This window comes from Poeciliopsis prolifica, unplaced genomic scaffold (assembly GCF_027474105.1).
Source record: "Poeciliopsis prolifica strain line A6 unplaced genomic scaffold, Auburn_PproV2 SCAFFOLD030, whole genome shotgun sequence".
Taxonomy (NCBI): domain Eukaryota; kingdom Metazoa; phylum Chordata; class Actinopteri; order Cyprinodontiformes; family Poeciliidae; genus Poeciliopsis; species Poeciliopsis prolifica.
In genome coordinates this window covers 971608-993775 of record NW_026562405.1, presented here as the reverse complement: position 1 = coordinate 993775, position 22168 = coordinate 971608, and the positions used below count along the sequence as shown (strand labels likewise).

General features: G+C 35.9%; 1 protein-coding gene across 3 annotated transcripts in view; it reads right to left on the bottom strand.

Moving 5' to 3' along the window:
• Positions 1-22168, bottom strand: part of arhgef10la (Rho guanine nucleotide exchange factor (GEF) 10-like a) — a 119627-nt gene that overhangs the window by 31881 nt on the left and 65578 nt on the right. For all 3 annotated transcript variants that reach the window (XM_055050212.1, XM_055050214.1, XM_055050213.1), the window contains 2 exons: positions 19028-19128; positions 10649-10770 (listed from right to left, as the gene is read on the bottom strand). In XM_055050212.1, the coding sequence (XP_054906187.1) occupies positions 10649-10770; positions 19028-19128 (223 nt within the window). The remainder of the gene's footprint in view (positions 1-10648; positions 10771-19027; positions 19129-22168) is intronic.

Genomic DNA, 22168 nt, shown 5'->3' with positions numbered 1-22168 from the left:
CAATGTTTTCTTAAAAAAAAGTTCTATGGATTTTAAATCTTTCCACTGCATGATCAGACTGTGTTTGCTCTGCTGTATTTAATGTGGAATAAGTGTGAATAAAAGCAAATAAAGTTCAGTTTTAGGGTTGGAAAGATGTACAAGAATCCCAACCCTCAGTGAAAAAGTTAGTAATCATTTTCTATGTTGTTGTTGGAGCTCAGGAATGTCTCAATAAAAGAAAATACAAACTCCAGCAAGAAAAAATTACTATTATCAGCAAAGTTGCATTCTGATAGACTTCTTACAGAATAAACATTTTGGTTTATTCCAAAGTACGATATATAAATTTAAATATAATTTATATACTTATAGTATATAAGTATAAACTTATATACTATAAGTATATAAGTTTATATACTTATATACTTATAGTAACTTGTTCAAATTTGAAATACTATAAGTATTTTGTATTTGAACATTTTGCTAAAATTTCATCTTATGTCACAAATGATGTAAACAGGTAACAGTGCTGATCACGCTAAACATCAAATGAAACTGTAAATGTATATTAAATTTTCCACAACACTCAAATTATTCAGACACATGCACACACACACACACACACACACACACACACACACACACACACACACACACACACACACACACACACACACAATTCATATATATGAATGATTTTAGTCATTCATATATATGACATTTATATGTAACCTTGCAAAGTTAATATTCAAATGGTTATTAATCAGACTGATATTCTGCAATAATAATACATACATTTTCAAGGTTAGAGTGCAGTCATCATATGTCTCCATCTTTATCTCTACTCACAGCTTATCATTGATGTTTAGATGTGCCTCCTGATTATTTTGTTGCAATTATTGTAAAGGAATTATATCTTAAGCTTTTCAGAAAAAAGATTTGCTGTTGGCTCCCCTGATTTCTGTCTCACTTCATACAGTAACTCTCACCCTTAGAGAATATGAGAATTCAGAGTATTAACTTTCAATTTCAGGCAAACTAAAAACATAGTTTGGTTTAAAATAATAATAATAAAAAAACTTTTCAAAAACTCCAACTAACTTCAGCTCAGAATAATTTCAACAGAGATAATGGAAGTATGCGCTGTTCTTTTCCCTGCTGTTTTCTTAGCAAGAAGCAGTAATGGAATAAACTGGTGTAGCATTGATATGTACATATTTCTAAGAATGCATTCCTTTTGCTTCCTGATGACAGTTACAAAACCATCTATATTTAATTTAAACTAGTGCACTACAAGTTAATATTTTTAAAGAAACACTTCAAGTGAGAAAAAAATCACTGTCACTTATGTAGAAGTGAACACAATGGTCCTACTAGCAGACAGACCAAAATAACTGTACCAAGACCGTTTGGAGGAGGTGGTTTTGGCAGTTTCCAACAAACGCTAAAGCAGCTCATTTATAGTGTGAATGTGGTCCTATGTTGATTTGACACAGCTACCAAGTACACGCTGCAGGTTAGAACCATATGCTTCCCTGTAGTGCAGTAAGAATTACCGCAAACATAGGCTGCACGTCTTTCTTGCAAAGCATAAAGCTCTATGCAACTTTCAATAAGTCTTCTCTAAATCCCTTTGTTATACCTTCTAAGATAATTTTACATTGTGCATTGAAACCAAGCCACCGGAAAAAAGTGATATGTTAACAAATTCATCAAATGATTTGTAACAAAGTACACAAACGACATATGTAAAAATGCCCTGAGATTAATTTGGCTGTTTTCTTTAATGGGCCACAAAGAACAAATATAAGGCACATTTTCACTGCTACACTGGTATGCCATATAATTATCCTAAAGCAGATGTAGTAACAGAGCACATGTTCATATTCTTGCAAACTAATTTCATTGCACTACTGTTTCTAAGACCATCTTTGTCTTCACATGCTAAGGGAAAGTGAAGTCAAGGCCAGAAAGAGAGATTTGAGTAACTAATCACCTCCCTAACCCTCAAACCTTCTCCCTGCCCCAAAATTTGCTCATTCCAAAGAATTATGTTGTAATAAAGGTTAAAAGGAAGCTTTGTGTAAAAGCCAAGAATTTGACCATGTGTTTGTGTCTTTAAAAACATTATTTTCCTTCTTTAATCCCTTTGACATTGACCTACTACAACAAAACCAATCAGCATGTACTGTTGGGGTTGCCAGATGCTTAAATGTATTAAGAGGAAAAGCTAATTAACAAAGCAAAGACTAAAGAGAGATAACAGCAACAAACTCTCTGATGTGGCACAATTAGAAATCAAAAAGAATGCAGGGTTTTCTTCCCCTTTTTTCAAACATAAGTAGTTTTTGCCGATCTTCTTCCCCACATGGATGCATAATCACAGTGGAAAGAATGTGACCAAATTAGCACATTTAGCAGATCTGCTGGATTTCCCTTTTGGGTAGTTAATTTGTTCCTGCATGCTATCTTGACAAGTACAGAACGAGCAGAAACCCTTGGCAAGAGAAACAGAACTCCACTCTGAGGCATGGTTTCAGTGTCTATGATTCCCTGTAATTAGTATGTTAACTGTCACTGCAACAGATTGGGGCCTTTGCAAATGACCTCACTGCGAGGCAGTGGGTGTGGCTTTTCTTTAAAATTAAAAGATAAGGAAATGCACTGCCCTCTGTTGGAAAGGAAAAAAACATTATAAAAGCAAGGACTTATGAATCAAAGATACAAAAGTAACAAAACAAAGCCACGAGTGCCCCATCCTCACTGTTTAAATTGGAACAGTAAAACTGCACGAGTGTAGGGATTTGTTCTCCATTTCTAACATAAGTCACAATAGTATACAAAACAAAAACTAACAGCAAGAATATTTATATTTCTGTTCTTTCCATTATTGTAAAAATAGCTTGTTTGGTTGATTTAACAATAAGACTGTATCTCTCCACATTTGTACAATAGCACACTTTTAGGAAGTTGCACTATTTATTTCAGCATCCTCATAATTATGCCAATATCTTTTCTACAGTCTTTCAACAGTGTTGCTATTTAGGCCCATATGGGGAGAAGTCAGCATTTACTTACGATGTCCACATGTCATGATGTTGATGGTTTCACACTTGGAATAAAAGAAAAATAGACAAACTGATCAAACAATGGTCCATTAGAGATCAGAGTTTTTAGTTAAATATTTTCTGAATTGTTCTTTTATTCTATTTTCTCAGAAGCAATGAACCTAAATGAAATGTTTTCCATGGAATCTCTGCAGTTTGAAACATTTCACATGCCAAAATTTACAAAAAAGTGTTCATTCAGTTTTCCCCTCCTGTGTTTTTATATCTTTTTTTTTTTTATTGCTGACGGAATATCTCACTTTTTGTGAGTGGGGGTGCACAGCCAGCACTTTTCTGCTTCATTCTTCAAAGTACACATTGACTATCATCTGAGTTCAATAAACCTGGCTACAAATTCTGCTTAGCACTGGCAGAGTACAAAACAAAAGGATTGACCTCTGCACACTCCTACCACATTAGCTGAGATTTTGGAAACTGTCACATCTGCCTTTGAGTTGTTCTTATCGAATAGCAAAGTTTGACTTGTGACCTGACCTCAGCACAGGGTGCTCTTTGATTGGGAATCTTAAGCAGTTGGACGGTGTGTGCTGTCACAGTCCTCTGTAATTCTGACAGTGACAAGTTTAGTGTGCCAGGAGTTAGGCTTTGCTGAACAGAGCCACTCTTCCCAAAAGAGCCCAGCCGGACCAGCCACATAGACAAGTCTGCTCTGATCCAGTTTCATAATCAGAAATATGACTGACACTTTGTTAAGCATTTTTTATATTCCAGGTGCCTCCTTTGAACTCCTGGGTTGAGCAGCAGGGATATGGTATTGTGAAGGGAGAATTATATTTATATTTTCAATAATTCAAGAGCCTTCTCACAATTTATAAAAATATAGGGGCAAACTCTCACTCCTAAATCAGAAAAAAACAAGACATCACAGTGAAATACATATCAAATGTGTCTGCAAAATAAAATAAAATAAAATGAAAAAAAAAACAAACAACAACTACTGGCTTCTTTGGCAATATATGTCAGCCTCACCTACTTTATAAACATAGTTGCGTGGAATCTAAAGTGGCTTGGGGTCTACAGCCAAAAATTTGCATTATAAAAATAATTTCTATTCCCACAAAATAAAACATTAAAAAGAAAACTAACTTTAAGTAATGTCTAATTATCAATACACATTCCAAGGTCTCTGACATGAGATTTTATTACTGGTTCACAAACAATTTATATTTTACCAATAATATTGCGTATTTCCCTTGTCATCATTGCAAGCAATCACGACACTCAAGTGAAAGCATTTGCTAAGTATATATCCTAAACTCAACATGACATGAAAAGAAACCTGATTTCAGAGAAAAGTTACTAGCAGTTCTACATTGTACTGCTTGTTCCTTCTGTTTGCCAAACCGATATTACTGTGGAGTCAGAGAGAGGACTGCTATGCCTGTGCGGAGAGAATGAGCTTCAATCCATGCTGTGGGATCTATTCTGAACAAATGCACAAAGTTGTGATATCTGTTGCTCTGAAAGGTAGCAAACAACCTTCAGGAAGAACAAAGCAAGCAGCATTGCATAAGGTGTCAACCTGATGCCTGTGGCTTAAATAATTAGAATAAAAAACAGTCTTGGGAAGAGGAAATAAATCATCAGAAAGATCTTGCCTGAGGCAAAGGCCACCTTTTCACACTGTCCTCCTCCTTTTTAATCCATATTTCATGACAGTGTCTCATCTGTGATATGATACGCACACAGCCTTCAAACATAGCTCTTTCATTCAGTCTGGATGCAAGAGCTTTGAGACATTATGTGCGTAAATTAGTCATTCCCCAGACAATGCCACAAACGTAGGCATGAGAACAAAATGTGTTTCCTAGTGCAAAAAGATGCCACTCAACAAGCTCATTTTCTGTACATGCAACCACTTTTATGTGGTAGCCGAGTGCTCAGTGCCTCTCGCTTATCACTCCATCAGCGGGGAAGATGGATGACACAGTGAGTAAGATGAGCATGGACAACATTCTCCTGAAGTACCAGCTAGCCAAGTAAACAAGTGCAGATCCCAGTGACCTCGCAGAAAGCAATTTCAACAGATGCAGAGAAAAGTTGCAGTTTGTAACAGGATTAATGGATTCCCAAGCTTAATTCCACATTTTTGTTTAAAGAAAAGGAACAAGACGTAAGCATGAAAGATGATGATAATCTGTGGGATCTATCCGGACTAGGGAAGTGCATCAGAGTTAGGATGTTATACTCGCAAAACAGACACAATCCTTTCAGAAGGAAAAAAAAATCTAAAATGGATGCAGCACATAATCTTCCCAGCAGAAGAAATTCTGTACTTTTACGTGTGGAAATTCTCAAAGCTTTGCATGAGTTCTGGCCTATTGTAACCCCATCCTCCATTAATACTTTTTAAACAAACAGCATTTACTAGAGTTAAAGTCTTGCTTTTGGACATAAAATAACCTTTTTAAGACTACAGAAGAAGCTCAGCGTTCTGGTGTGAATTTTGTGGCCAAGAGATTCCCATCCCCTCGACATAAAATACTGCAAATATAAAGGGTTCATGTTAGTGTGCAAGGAAGCTTGAAACAGGACAGCAACAAAGCACTGATCTTCTTCAGAGCTTTGCTGAATAAGCTGTTCAACAGAAATACTGTGCACAAGAAAATATGTGTGTCCTAGATAAAGACAGGTATGTAATTTAAGCCCCTTAGTTCCCAACGCATTTTGTGATGCCAGTTGGTAAACAGCTTGCTGTGCTGTCAGATTACTGGCTTGCGTAAATATGCCCTGTATTGGTGTGGAGACTTTGAACTAAGAACTTAACTTTTTCAGAGTAATGTATTTCAGGATCTCAAGTATCTGAAGCAAACGACTGATAAGGTCTTCGTAGGGAATTTTATTTAAAAGTTCAACTGATTTTTCACTGACATTTCCACCCCTGATCTACATCAACATAAAGAGCCTGTCTTGGTGGAACGTACTTCAAGGCCTAATGTTCTAAAATTACAGAATCTGGCATTAATTGTTCCACTTAAAAGTGAATTCTCCTGTGTAAAAATCTGTTATCCTTTTGGCTTTACTATCTCATATTAATCCCTTAACCCAACCACCTCACAGCTCCCGATGGGCAAACTGCCAAACCTGCTCTGTTTCATATTTCAAAAATGGCAGAAAGGCCACTGAAAGAGAGCGTGCCATGACTCCTTAAGCATCACAATGTGGTTTGTCTATTAACTAAGATAAGAGTTGGATTTTCTGCATGTTTGCGTGTGCCTGTGTTTGTGTGTAAGAGAAAAGGCGGGGGGAGGAATCGAATGAAAGTGATAAATTGAGAGGAGACAGTCTTCCCCCGCTGTTCTCACTTCGCAGACTTGTGATAAGGTTTATCTCCGGAGCCTAACGAGTTCGCCCTGTAGCCCTCTCAAGTTCCCACTGAGTGGACCTCAGTATACAGAACTGCGTGCAGCTAGCAGTGGACTTAGCTCCCTTAGGTGACCTGGGTGTGTGCTGTTCCTACTTTGCTTCAGAACAAAATTTTTGCAGGAAATGGCTTCGGCCCCTTCGGCCACATCTCTTTTAATCTGGGATTTCTTTTATGCTTCCTTTTCTTCATCCTTTCTTCTCACTGTAACTCAGACGGCCAAGAAAAGCTGCAAGAGCTGGAGAAAGAGCTGTGGAGTTTTGGCACACAGAGGCATGTGTGTGTCTCAGAGGCAAATGCTGAAGCAAAGATGGAGACACGGAGAGAGAGAGGGGACTGCTGCTGAGTTAAGCCCCTAATCACACTCTGCTCTGCATGAAGGACTTAAAGTCACTCCATTTAATTCTACCTTCTCTTTAGTCAGAAAAGGGAAAGAAAAATGCCTACCTCTTCAGCTTTCTGATACCTAGACTTCATTCCTTTGACATGGCCATTCTGTTTATGCATGAAATAACAAAGCTACAAAGAGCACTCACTCAAATATGGCCTAAAATGGGCATAAACGCCAAGTTTATGTCCTTAATACATTTAAAAACAATAGTGTTGACCAAAGTGCTTCAGAAAGACTAAACAAAGACTAACCCTAACTCAAAGTTCAAAAGACTAAACTCTAAAATCAATGAGGACAGTAAAAAGGATGAAAAGCTGAAGTATGGAACACCATAATCCAATTCGACTAATAGAACTCAAACTGATCTCAAATTGAGAGCCAATTAAAAAAAAAGTTTTCAGGAGAGATTTAAAAGACTGTGCAGACGCTGCAGCACGAATATCAAGAGACATCTTGTTCCAGAGTCTGGCTGGTGGTTGCAACTGCAAAAGTTTGATCCCCACTGTGCTTTAATTTTGCCATTGGCTACACTAACAGTGCCTGGCAAGAAGATCTAAAAACTATTTTTGACTTTAAAAGACCAGGAGAACAGTTAAATAATTAGGTTGCAAACCATTTAAAAATGTAAAAAGTGAGCAAGAGAATTTAAAATCAATACGGCAATGAAAAGACAGCCAGTGTAAATCTGCTAAGACTGGATTTGATCATGCCTTCTGGTACCTGTTAAAAGACAAGCAGCAGAACAGTACACTAACTGGAGACAGTAAATGTTTGCCACACAAGAAAGGAATAAGCATCACAAAAGCACAAAGATGTATTAAAATATTTTTACTTTTTAATTTGCCAAATTCTTCAGTGGTATGCTCAGGTGCTTCATTTATTTACTATTAGAGCTGGGAATTTCAGAAGATCATCAGAGACTACAATGTCCCTCTGGCTTGAAAGATATTAATTGATTTGGCTCTCGACTCAGTCACATGCAAAAGCCTTTTGGCAGAACTTTTCTGGATGCCAGTATCTTACGGGAAAACCCTCTCTACCATGTCAAAACTTGACTTTTTGCTCTTCAAGCTGTGCTTTCACCTGACTTTGCTCAGTCCTCCATATGGCTAGCAGAGTACAGGTTAATGCATAGGTCTTAATCAAATGATGGAACATTGATTAACACACCGGGGTTCAGCTGCCATTAAGACAATTGCTTTATCACTTTATAACATCCTCCCCAGTAGACACGGTAATTCAACTTCCCCTTTGAAACCCCATGCCTACAAAAGAGGTCCAAATATTCTCTTTCAGCTCTAAAAATATATTTAAAACTAACTTTACTGACTCCTAAAACCCTTTAAGTATATCCCTTGCTTGCTCTGACCATTTAAACTATTGGAAGCTTTTATGTCTTAACAGCTTGTATTGATCGAAATTCTTCAGGTAGCAACTGGAAGAAATGTTCTTGTGTAACCTTGTAACTCCAATAGTCTATGCATTTTTGAGTGAGACCGTCAGTGAGATGATGCATTTTTAGTGGGCTTTGATTGCATTCAATAGGAAGTGAGTGTGTAAAATGGCACTCTATAATCTCTTTTGATGCAATCTCTCACTATAAGAAAAATAAATCTGTCATAACTGTGGACTAATGGCTTGTTCAGAAGTTGAGTTCATGTCAGTGAAAGTCAAATTGCTTTGACAGATTTATCCAATGTAATCCAATTTGAGGCTCTTTGCCTCATAAACACTGACAGTTTAGAAATACCAGCGAATCTAAATATGCACAACTAGAACACATTTAAACGTCTAAAAAACAAGTGGTGATTTGAAATCATTATTTTATTCATAAATGCAGCAAAATAGTCCAGGTGAGATTATTTTGGTTAATTTGGTTTATCTTTTGTTACATAGATTTATTGGGATCATTGCATTCTAACAACATGTGGACATAGAACAAAAAATAACAAAACGGTGAATTCATCAAGTTACAGAAGAGAAGGAATATTTCTTCAAGATAATTATTTTGCTATTACATTTCTGTTACTATAGCAAGTTTTGAACTGAGAAACCACATGCAAACACAATATATGTATGTACCAGGACATATAAAACTCAGAATAATAATTCTTTTTTTTGTCAATGGCCCTAATCCTCTTCTATGTTAAACAAAGTGGCTATAAACGGAAAATAAATCTCCATTAGATTACTGCTGTGTGGACACATGCAAGGTCGGTGTCAAATGTCTGAGGACAATAGGCAGACTGGTTAAAGATAACTGAATCACAAAGGATATCAACTTATTGCAAAGAAGGTATGCAAAATACATTCTTTGAATCCAATGCCTCAAACCTTGAAGTAGACTGGCTACATCAGAAACAACCACCCAACCTGTCACTCCCAATATCGGATGACAGGAAAAAAAGGCTAAATTTCACACATACTCACCATTTTGGATTGCAAAGTTTTCCTGGTCAAATGAGCCTTCATTTCAGTTGCAACCTTCAAATTTTAGGGTCATAATTTAATGGAAACTGCATTAGAGCTGGCTGTAGTGTATTAAATATTTACACTATCACTACTGGTACAGTGATTACTGGTATTTTTTTTTATACGAGTGCGATGAGATTAATAGCTTTGAATGCAGGTTCTCTCCCACATGTCCAGTAAATTAGTGGAATTTACTCACATAGTTCATGTCAGCACATATGTGGGAATGACAATGCCACATATCCAGAGGTTACACTTTCAATTTGAGGGCAGAATTTTATACCTTTTTAATGTATTAACATGGCAGAATATGATAATTCTTTTGTGCTGAATAAAGAGGAAAAAATTTTATTCTTATTTAGGTTACAAGCAGATTACAGTCAGTCTGAAAAATTATTTATATAAATAATATATAATAATAAATTTATATTATATATGTTTTTCTTCTCTAGCAAAATTAGCAAGACAAACTCACACTTGCCCCATCTAGGAACTAACCTTGATTGAATTAAAATTTGTATTTTCACAATTTTAAGATTACAATTAGCAGGCTCCCAGCATGCAATGAACAAAGAAACAGTGGCTTAAATCTACACAGCCTGAAGTAAAGTCTAAAAAAATCCACCACCTGAGATCTAAAGAGCTTCAGGCTTCCAGTGGGTGGCTACTTTTTTTTCTTTATCCAACAATGAAAAGATACCTCAGTATGACTCCATGGACAGAAGACAAGAAAAAAAAACATTAACAAGCCACAGAAAAGGAAAGTCTTTTCACAAAGTGTTTCACAGGTGAACATAAAATGTACCTGGCAAATATTTTATGAATGGGCAAAAATTTTTTTGATTGGAGGTAAAAAATGTTACAACTTTGCTTTTGTGAACGTGGTGACAACAGACAAAAATATATTGAAAATATGTATTCATTCTAAATCTTTCTTAGACATTCGATCGCTAATCCTGGAATGTTCTTCAGGTAATAAAAGGCCAACTTTGTACCTGTCTTTCTGTTGCTCTGAAGGTTCAGGTCAGAGTTCATCACTACACCCTGATTTTAGGCCTGATCGCTGGTTTTTAGTCCTGAAGCTGTGCTTTGACTCTAGTTCGTTCCTTCTTAGGTTCAAAGATAATAACTTCAGTTAATAACTTATACTACAATATCATTTTTAATTACATATGTTCACTATGTCATTGCATTGATTTATACAACCTCAATTTCAATACATTTTCAATAAATGGTGGTATTTTGCAAAAGTTTCACGTGATTTACGAAAAGAGAATGAATCCGTGAGTGAGTGAGTGAGTGCAAATTTACCTTTCTTTCTGCTGATTTTGTTGCGAAGACAGGCATGTGACAGGCAAGCAGTGGACAGGAAAATGGTACTATTGTTTTCCCTTCATCTTCTCCATATAACCAACCTCGGGAATTTTCCTCTCCTGAAACAAGCAAACAAACAAATTTAAGTTTTTTTCTCCACTCATCACCCATATTAGCAACTGTAAACTTTCTCTCTCTGTCATAAGCCAAATAAATAATCAACCATTTTCAAATGTATGTCAACTATGTTGTTAGTATTTGAAAATAATCACTTTCTCATTGCTGGATATGTTAACCTGCATTTTATCCACACTGAAAGAATGTCCCAAATTTTGTTTGATAATTCAACCTATCGCAGACTACATCTCTCCTCACTACAAAGTTTCATCCTCACATATGCTTCGCCGCTCTAAATGTATTTCACTGAAGCCCCTCTTTAGTGTACATTTATCATTGTATAATTAACACTTTTTATTTATTCGTTCCAAGTCTTGTAAATGATGTGGAAAGATATTCTGCATGCGAGTCAGAAAATTACCTGGAAGCTGGGAAATTTAGATTTAGCAGCAATTCTAAGCTGTGTAGTCTACATTAAATAAATCATTTTTTTAAGTACAGGTGAGATGTTCCAACAGTCTCTGAGAAACCATCCACCAAGACACAAAAAGATTTGAGGTCATATATATAAAAGGTTAGTGCATTAAGCCCTGAAACATTCTCTAGACATGTGGGTGGTCATAATCATATGCCATACAAGGTCTACATGGGTTAATTGAGGGCAAACTACAGCAGAAGTGACACAAAGGCTCATAGATTCTTTTACAGCAGAGTAATTATCAACTTTCTTCATTTGCTTTAATAAACTTCTGTTCAGATGTACTGGCTATGTTGAATCTGTTACAGTACACACAAAGAGAAGCTTTGAAATAAACTCCAAATTAATAAAAATTAATAGTCAGCTTTACTGTACTGCAAGGAGAAAGGTAAAAGTGAAATAAATGATAAACACAGACTTTAACTGCAAAATACTACAAGTATAAAATATGGACACCTCCCACCATCTCGCAAGTGTAGGCAAGGATTTGCAAATTTATTTCCATTAGTTATATGTATAAGCATAAGAAATTAATCAAAAACTGCTGCTGGATTTGTTTTTCTAAGAAGTATTTATCTTTAGACATATCTGTTTCATAAAATTGCATTGTTCCAAACTTTGAGCAAGTTTAAGGTTAATGTTTTCTGACAGCTAATCTTCCATCAACTGAACAGATACTTCATTTATTAACTGTATTTGTTGTAACAACCTAGAAACAATACCGTGACGAATGTTTGTTGTTGGATTAATCACTGATACAGTGCATGTGCTTGTGTATGTTTAATGCAGTTGGCAGATATGTTATTATCCAAGCAGCCAGCCACCTCCAATGCCTCTAATTGCACAAGTCTAACTAAAAATACACACAGTGAGTTTTACTCCTTGAAAGCATTAACAGATCGTCCAGTATGTCAGTATCAAGTAAAGTCTGTTTGCCACAACTTTCATCCACCAAAGACTATCAGCCATTAAAGAAAACATGCAAAAGGAAAAAAAATACAAATTAATTGCATTGAAAATTGACATTTTCTATTTACATGCATATTTCAAATATCTTCAATACATTTAAAGAGCAGATATCCAAAGAGATTTGAGGCATGTAACAAGGTAAAAAAAAACCCAAAAGAGACAAAAATGTTAAACTGAATGAAAGGTTGTATACAACAGGAAGCCTAGATACTCCTCACTTATAAATGAAAAACAATATAACTCTGATCTTCATTAAATAAATGAACCAGCATCAATATCTATTTTAATTGAAAATGAAAGCAATAAATCCATGCCTCCAGTAGTCACATAAAATGCAATGAAAGATCTTTTCAGTGTTTTGTAGACTTCCGTACAAAATGTGAAATTTAATATTGGCATTTACATTATTCAGGTCAATCAGTGTTAATTTGTTTCATAAATCATTTTTATACATTCAATTTGTTATTTTTCCATACTCATTCAGACACAGAGAATAATATAGGCAAGTTGTATAAGTTGTATAGACAGATTTGTCAAAATCTAAACTGAAGCATAATATCACTGGAAATAGTTTTTCAAATTTCCATTGTTTTGGTATCACATACATTTTGCTTTTATGACTTATTGTTTTGAAGCAATAAATTTCAGTGTAAAGATTCTAGAAACTAAAGTTTTACATCTACATAATCCCAGCATTTCTTAAATAGGTAGTAGGAATGAACACTTACAGGGAAGACTTAGTCTCAGTTTTGTTATTCCAATCATGCCTTTGTTTCAAGTCTTTTGCTGATTAATTTGATTAATTTGCAGGGCATGGTGCTATATCAGCCCTGGTGACACAAAGGGCAAAGATATAGCCTAATTAAATACAGCAGCGCAATTGATATTTCTCATGGATTAATGCAAGTGTGGGATCTGTTAATTAAATCTGAGATAATGTTTACTCATCATAAACATTTCGCATGTTTGAGCACAGCGAGATATGGAGATAATCTTTGCAGTCTGACAGATTAATTTCAGAGCTAACAGAAATAATTCCAGTGGAGAAGTTTAGAGCTGACTTTCTTCTATATTTGTATTATAGGTGTTCAAACGAACATATTTTATGTTCCTGATAAAGTGGACAAAATAAAAAGACAAGGTTAACACATTAGGTGTGGCTCGTTTTGTTTCATAGAGACAGCATGAAAATCTGTGTGCTGATAAATTAATTCTATTTGATCACCCATGCAGCAGGTTATTTTGTATTGCTTTTTTTCATCTCCTGTGCAGTCAACATCGGCTTGGCATAGGCTCACAGTGGATCAATAAGGTGTGCCCAAATGTGTGTTAGTTCGTCTAACCCACACTCAACTCATACTGATACACAAGAAAAGAAAAAAAAAAACTGTTCTTCACTTTTAGCAATGTAACCGCAGGCAACAGCCTCCTGCTCGGTCTTTCTACCCTACAGTGGGACTGAGGGACTGATTGCTTGTCTCAATCATCCTTTTAGTCCTACTTCCCCCATCACCAGCCACCTCTTCCTACTCTTCACATGTTCACGCAGACACACAAAACACATAATCACGCACACCCTCAACATCCCCCTCTCCTTGCCCTCGTTCATTCTTCTCATTCTGTCTCCTGCGCCTCAGCAACAATCTCTCATGATTTGACGGGCTCTTCTTCTTGTGAGAGCCATCAAAGTCTGACGCTTTAACCCTTTCTGAAAGAGCTGAGTCTGAATGGTAGAAAACAATTAATTCTGCATGGAGAAAGCCCATTAATTAGGCAATGCTTTTGGCCATTTCATGAAAACCCTTCAGAAACAGCAGGGCCACTAAGATAGACTTAAAGAATGCAGTAGCACACCAGGTTTCTAATAGGCCCAGCGGGTCCTGGCAAAGAAGCACTATGGGGTAATTCTCACTTTCTATTTCAAGGCTTTATAACTACTGTGCAGGCCTTCATAAAGTGACACATGTTGTTTTCGGGAGAAGCATAGCATTAGCCTTGGCTTCTATATCACATTGCGTAAATCTTCCATCCACTAACAAGGTCTGTTATAGGCCTAACTAATAATACAGAACGCATAAATGCCATTAAAAGCTAACAATATTCACAGATGTGGTAGAGAGAACTCTTCCAAATCTGAATGAGTGATGTAGGCTATGTTCCCTCTAATTGGAGGTAACAGGATAAACAGTAGCGTGGAGATGGGTCGGGAGAAAATGAGTTTTGCGATATTTAATTACTCACTAAATCATGCATGATAACATTTGCCGCTTGTGTTGTCCAATATTCAGGGACATTCCAGAGCAAGACAGCCATTTCAGACTAAACAACACCATGGTTCGGTGAGTTTAAAATGCTGATTCAACTGTAGGTCTCCTTTGGAACAGAGGACAGACCTGCCTATGACAGCAATGAAGAGGGAGCCCCTGTGACGCTACACCATCCGTGAAATTAAATCAACAACTCCTTCATTGTAATTACCTTTGGTGGATTGGGAAGGCAAAGTGTTGGTGTAAAACAATTGACATGTAATTGTCATCCTGACCAGGTTGGTGGTGATATCGATTCCCAGGAGAGTCAATGAAACCCATCTTGCCACCCGCTTCTATTACATTTGTTTTTATCTAAGTGATGGATAAAGCAATAGTTCCTCAAAGAGCCAAAATGGAGATTCATTCATAAACAGCTGTGTGATTAAGACCTACTCATTCTGAATTTTCTACTACATTAAATTAGTTTTCTCACAATTTTATTTCAAAAAATGCAATTTAAATGGTATCTGTCATGCATAAATTACATAATAAAAATGACTTTGCAAGTCAAAATTATGATGTTACTTTGTAAAGTGAACTGATCAAAAACTGGGAATTAGTTGTTCATACAAACTATACAATATTAGGCAAACTAATTTATGGTAATGTTCTTAAACCAATCACACTCACAACCTGTCAACAATCAAAATAATTATTTTTCTAAGCTTTCTATCAATATGTTGATGTATCAAAGGAATCAGAAAATTTATGAGCAAATCTTAGAATTAGAATGTATTTAAAATCAATGCCAGCAAGAGTATATTTGAGACTCAAATAAATAAACATTGTTCAGTGTCTCCCTAAGCCTAAAGAAAATTATGTTTTAAGTATTTAAAATTTAGATTCAAGTTCTGGCATCTACTAAGACCTGCGAGGGAGAAAATAAGAACCTCAGAAGGGAATGATAACGTTGAGATGATCAGCTTCCAGCAACAAACTGTCATGACACTATTGAAAATGAGTGCCTCAGTCTGTTGGTTAGAAATTGTTGGGTTTTTGACTCTTAACAGAACTCGCCTTTGCCAAAGGTCATTCTTATCAAGTACAAACTCATGACTGAGCAAAAACTGACTGGATATCTTACAACATAATAATATTAACGGTGCAAACATTTTGAAGAAAGGACTTTAGGGAATTTTATCTAAATATTTGAACCATTTCTTACACAAAGACAAAAATGTGATTTCTGCTGCCTGAATTATGCTCAGGGAATTTTGGTAACTAATTCCAGAAGTCTGTGTTTTATATAATTCTGCAAAATAATTAATTTTAACTTTGAATAAATATATAAATAAAGTTTATTCATATTTAAGCAGGCAGGCAATATAAATGATATTTGATGGACACTTGAATACTACAAAATTTAACGTGTAATGTTGTTCTTATACAATAGATATAAAGAATTACTTAGCACTGAAAAGTTTTTATTTTCAGTGACATGGCTGCATAGCAATGATATGCAAGTAACTTCTACTTTTTGAAAAAGAAAAAAAAAAAAAAAGATGAGGGAGTTTGCAATAATGTGCCCAGCATCTGAGAAGTAGAACAACCAAGTCTCACGAGTCATGCAAAACAAAAAATATTCCAAATGCAGTTCTTTATAAATAAATAATGTTATTCTGACATGGAAACATGAATTTAGCTAAACTCTCAGACCTAAAGAGAACAATCCTTTAAAACAATGGCACAAATTTAGAGACATGCTGTCAATCACTGAGAGAAAAGATGAATTCCATCCCCAGCTCTCTGTGATTTCATTACCATAACTCTACAATGTTGGGGCATTTTACTCCACTATGCTAATGTATTTTTAATGAAATTTTGTATTTATTGTTATTGCAGTAGAGGACAGGATTCACTTGCTATGGCTAAATGTGCCAACCTCCTATGTGTCAATGGAAAACACACATGCAAAAAAACAACATAAATAAATGGTAGCAAAAGTTATCAGAAAACTCTAAAATACATTGAGGGCCATGTTGGGAAGCCACTGGTCTAAAACAAGCACTGGAAGAACACAAATAATAGGCTTTCATGACAAATGCAGACAGCCGCTTAAAATAAAATGAATAAATAATATAGATAAGAGCTGCATTTACATTGTATTAACATTTTATCCAATGTGCTGACTGCCAGTGTGTTTTCCACAACCAAAAAGTTCAATAAAGAAATAAAATTCACTCCATGTTTGTTATTCTATGTTGATGTGAACACCAAATAAACTTTACTCACTGAGTTGAAAGGCAATAAATTTGCATCTTTCTTACCATGCAAATTTATATTTACCTTTTATGGTCTATCCAAAAAATATTGACATAACACATTTGTTTCTTATTATAAATATATAAGGATAAATTGCTGTATCTTGCCTTAAATATCACTAGTGTCCACACAGCTGCCAAATGGGGGGAGGCTGCATGCAGTAACTATGCAGCTTTCCTCATCAGTACGCCTGCTGTGTTGCTGATAAAGGTGTGAGGAACAGGGAAAGGCTGGCGATGCTGCGCTTCACTGCAGCCCCTGCCTGCTCTGCTCCTCAACTGACGTCTTTGATGTCACTCTGTCAAGCGCAATTGGAGTGTCTACAGATACGCCACATGCCCCATACACCTCTATACCCCAAACTGTGACAGGTGGGCCTGCAGTACAGTCAAGGAATCTGGTGTGTGTGTTACATATTTATTGTTACATGGACCTTTCAAATACTCTTAAAATAATCTCTGCTAAGCACAACACCTTTTAGGCTTACGGTTCACCTGTTATCCCAACTTGTTTGACACAATCATTGAGAAAACTATAAAGTACCTTGTTTATGAATGCAGCATGTTACTTCCTTTAAAAAATGTTTCAAACTAATTAAATGGAAAAGACACATGCCAGGAGGGTTAAATTAGATTGTATGCTACTTTATTGTATATTTTATTCAAAGATTATTAGCATGTCCAACAATTGTACTCATGTAAGAGCAATATTTATCCAATGTGTTGTTATTCATGTAGAAGTAAGACTAAATAAAAGCTATTCTCAGAGGAAGTGTTTGATCATAACATCTGATTCCATTCAAATGAATCATTTGAGAACACAATGTAATCAAACAGATAAAAATATAAAGCTATCTGTAAATTGTGATACTTTAGAGATTGAGAAAAAATGTCAAAACTAATAACATTTACAAAAAAACCCTAATTCAGATCGAAGAACTCACTACCCACCTCTGCTCCTACTACCAAATGACCAGAGTCTAGAAAGTAAACAGTCATGTAAAAAGAGAAAAAAAAATTAAAAAAATCAAAGAATTGACACTATAAACTACATACAAAACTAGATATTCAGAATAAATACAGGAATTTTTCAAGAGACTTACATAGAAACTGTTTTATGTTTTTAGCAGCAAAGCTACATCCAATTTCAATACACACAACGTGCTAATAATCCAAGCAACCTGTTTGATATTAAATCCTAAAAAGAAAGTAGGCATATATTTAGTCTAAGATGATTAGCTGTACTTTCACATAGCCACTCACAATAAGCAGAAGCTCTTTAAAACTGAGGCAATGTAGAGAATATCAGCTGCATGGTTAATTTGACTCTTGTTCATTGCTGAACAAGAGTCAAATGAGCAGAAATAAGTTAAATATGCATTGCTAACATATGCTAAAGCATAGCTGACATAGAAAGTATATGTAGAAGGGACAGAGGTGCAGAGTAGATTAAATATGCATGCAGCACTAGACAAACATTCATAAATGTAGTGTTGTCTATACTACCTGTACTATCTGTTTGTAGCAACAGGATCACAGTAAATATTAATGAACTCCTGATGAGCACATAGTGAACTGCATGGTCAGACTTGTTTCAGCGAGGTAAGGGTTAGAGGACAGAGGTTAGGAAGAGATAAAAAATGAAACAGGTCTTGTGGATTTGGTTGTTGTTATTTTGCCAGTGGAGAAGGTTGACCGCTGACAGGTCTCCATAACAAAATGTTCAGAAAGAAATTTCAAAACAAGGCTCACCAGTGAACGTGAAGAAATGCAGAAGTGTAAGAACTTCCAACAATACAACTTTTTCAGTAACTTTAAATCCTTTTGTTCTTTAGTGGAATTTGGCTTCATAATAAGTATATTTTGTTTTTATTATTTTAAAAAAATCCACATGGAACTTTGGAAAATAAATAATTAATAATGTTATCTATTTTTTAGTTTTCCTCAGTACATAACCTTTCAGTGATCTAGTTTGGGTTTTTATTTTATCCCTGATTACATAAATTGCAACAGCAGTTGTGCACTTCACTAACATAGTGTGAAGAAAACAGTGATAATGTATCCAAGTGAACACACTGTCGGCGTTTTCATTGCGTTGCATCATCCTATTTAAGAAGAAATGACACAGTGATCTTCTTAGTGAGAGTGTTGATGTGTGTGTGTGTGTGGGTGTGTGTGTGTGTGTGTGTGGGGGGGGGGGTGTGTGTGTGTGTGTGAGTCTGTAAGTATGTCGTGTGCTTACTTAGTGCAATCTTGGTCAAGTGCAGTCGGTTGACCCAGGAGATCTTACTAAGAGGGTTTGGGGTGTTGAAGACCACCATGAAACTAACGGGACGGCCAGACCTAAAGAAAAGACACACATGCACAGACAAACACAGACTCAGACCGAGATGCATGCACAAATAGATCAATATACAACTAGAGTTACGAGATTTACCTCTACCAAAACCAAAAAAGAGCAGAATTTGATTTTGATGTGACTTTGATAAACTAATTCCAAAGACAACAGTTCAGAGAAAAGAAGACTTGAGTAGAGCAGACAGTGTTTCATTTAATGGAAATTTAAGTTTAATACAGTAAGATTTTATGCCAGAGCAGCTTTTTCCTTGAAGAACTACAGTCATTCACCTCAGTGTACAGGCGCTCTATGCTTTCAGCCTCCACATAAATATTCAAAGCGTGCTCTGATGATCGCATAGCCTGGTCACAGTAAATCGCTTATAGGTGGGCACAAGCACTCAAAGAAGGAAGGAAAAAAAAAAGCCACTAATGTGTGGGCTTTGCTGGCACAACCAGTGGCAGGCTCTGATCAGTTACAGCCTTTTGGAGCCAAATCAATCTTTGGCACAGTTGGAGACCAGAGCTCAGATGTGTGAAAGAAAGAACAAAAGCAGAACTAAAGAATTTCAAAATGATAGAGACTCCACAACTAATGAAGTCTTTGAAATGAACCTCACCAAAGCACATTTACATACATTTACAATTAAATGTGACTGTTATACCTCGAAAGTCATTTTTGCTCAAATCTTTTGAATTAGGATTTTCTTTTGCAAAAATTATTTTCACCTTAACTTTACAGAGACTTCCACAGAGTTTAAACAAAAGACAAGAGCATAAACACTGAAAACACAATTGGAAGTGAATAAGTTTATTGTGATATGATACATGAATAAATAAACATTTACTGTGAAAGTTGGTCACTATTTGAATCCAATACAGATTTTCTGAATCAAAAATAACTGCATATTCCAACCCTCACAAGAGGATGTTTTATTAGGAGATTCTCTCCTAATAAAACATGTAGGATTCAATCTTTTTCAATTCAAGGTCAACATGTCCTTGAGGATGAATCAAAACATCCCTACTATGCATGCTCAAATACTTAATGAGTTGTCCAAAGCTAAAAATTATTCAGATGATAAAGATTGCAATTGTGTGAAAGATGGAAAATTTCATGTTTTAGGAGAAGAACAAATATCTCCTAATGCTTTAAAACATGCAACAAAAAACTCAGATAAGGGTGTAGATGATATGTTAGTGTATCCCATTTACCATATTTTGATTAAGGTGCCTTTCAAGCTTGTAGGCAGTGATAATTTGATATTCAGAACACATTGTTTAAAGGAATGAATACACACCATCTTGATAAATCTTGATTTAATTGATTTTGAGTAAAAGTTTTAAATTTATTGAAGAAATTCATATTGTGTCATACACAACAGCTAATTTATTTTTTTATTGTTCACAGCCATTTACCATCGTTAAAAAAATTTAAATAGCCTTTTGGTTTTGCATAACTTTAAATTGGTTTGCTCAGGGTCTTTTAGCATACCAAAATCCTACCTCAGTAAAATTATTTGAATTTTGCCTCTGTCACTGTAAGGTAATTTAGATGTGAAATATGTGGTAAACAAATACATTTATTCTGAAAAAAAGGGATGATAATATGGTTTTGCTTTGCAGCTCCAAAACCAAAGAAATTATACAATGAAGACAAATGAGCCATAGAAAAACTGCAGGTTATTCATATCTGAATCTGAACAAGGTGTCAAACAATGACTTACAACGCAAACTACCCAACTATATCACCAGAGAGTAAGTGAAGGGTGTTCTTCACAGCTCCCCTCTGCAGTCTAACTATCCATTGCCCATCAGCAAGAAAATGTAATTATATCAGTAGCAAAATGGCAGGGAAATTATACTTAGTGTTTAGATGTTGTTAATGTCTTCAGATAAGACATTAAACTCTTAATATTTTAAAATTTTCTGCCTACTTTAAACATATTTCTAACTCCAAAACATAGTAGGCCACTGGATGATTGGTCTAGTGGTCCGACACCCTGACTTTACAGGTCTACTGGGAGAAAACCTGGAACACAGTTATGAATGTCAGCATATGTTGATTCTAAGACAAGTGAGTCAGTAAAAAAAAAAAATATCTACAAACTTTACTTTTTTTATCCATGCATATTACACAAATAACAGAAAGGATGTTGACACAACTTTTTGTGTCTTGGGAGCAATGATGGTTATTGAGTCTTGCAACTGCTGGTTGAAATGACCATTACGATGCTCCTTTGTGCATTTAAAATGCAACAGGTCACTAATCAATCCCTGGATTGATTAGTGACCTGCAACAGTGTCAGTATAGTGAGTCACCAGTTACTACTAGCTCCTTGATTTTCACCACATTGATCTGGAGGTGGTTCTGCTGGCACCAGATCACATAGTCTTGTGTCCTCTCTGCACTGCAAATCATCCTCACTATGAACTATGGCAGAATCATATGAAGATGGTGAGGCTGGTGGGTATAACTCTGCGAGTACCCACTCTGCAAACCAACATGTTGAACAGACTGTTCTGCATCCTCATACTTTGGGACACCAATGAGGGAGTTTAGTATCCACTGACACAGATTATGTTCCACTCCTTAGGAAACTGTACCTGTTTTTCAGTGCAGGAGACACATCATCCACTCTAATGTTAGACTGGCAGGCAAATTGGTGGATGTTTTTGCTGTGATACCACAAAGAAGGTCTTTCATAGCTCCAGGCTCACACTAAACTTGTTTTCCATAATGCCACAAAGTTGGTCTGTACAGCACCTCAGGACACTATGCTGATGCCATCTGGACCTGCAGCTTCTCACACCTTGATCTTTACAGCTTGTACTTCATATGTAGAGCTGAGAGGGTGCGGTTGTGGAGTGAGGCTCTGTGTTTTGGAGATGTAGCGTTTGGAGCAGAGAGAGTGATAGGTGACCAAGATCTGAGAGGTGTGAAAGGATAAAGCAGACAAATATTCAAAAGGCAGGGGCTGCAGCAGGGATAGCTGAGCTGGAGAATTGCTAGTTTTCTGATTGAACCCTTTGAAGAACTGATTCA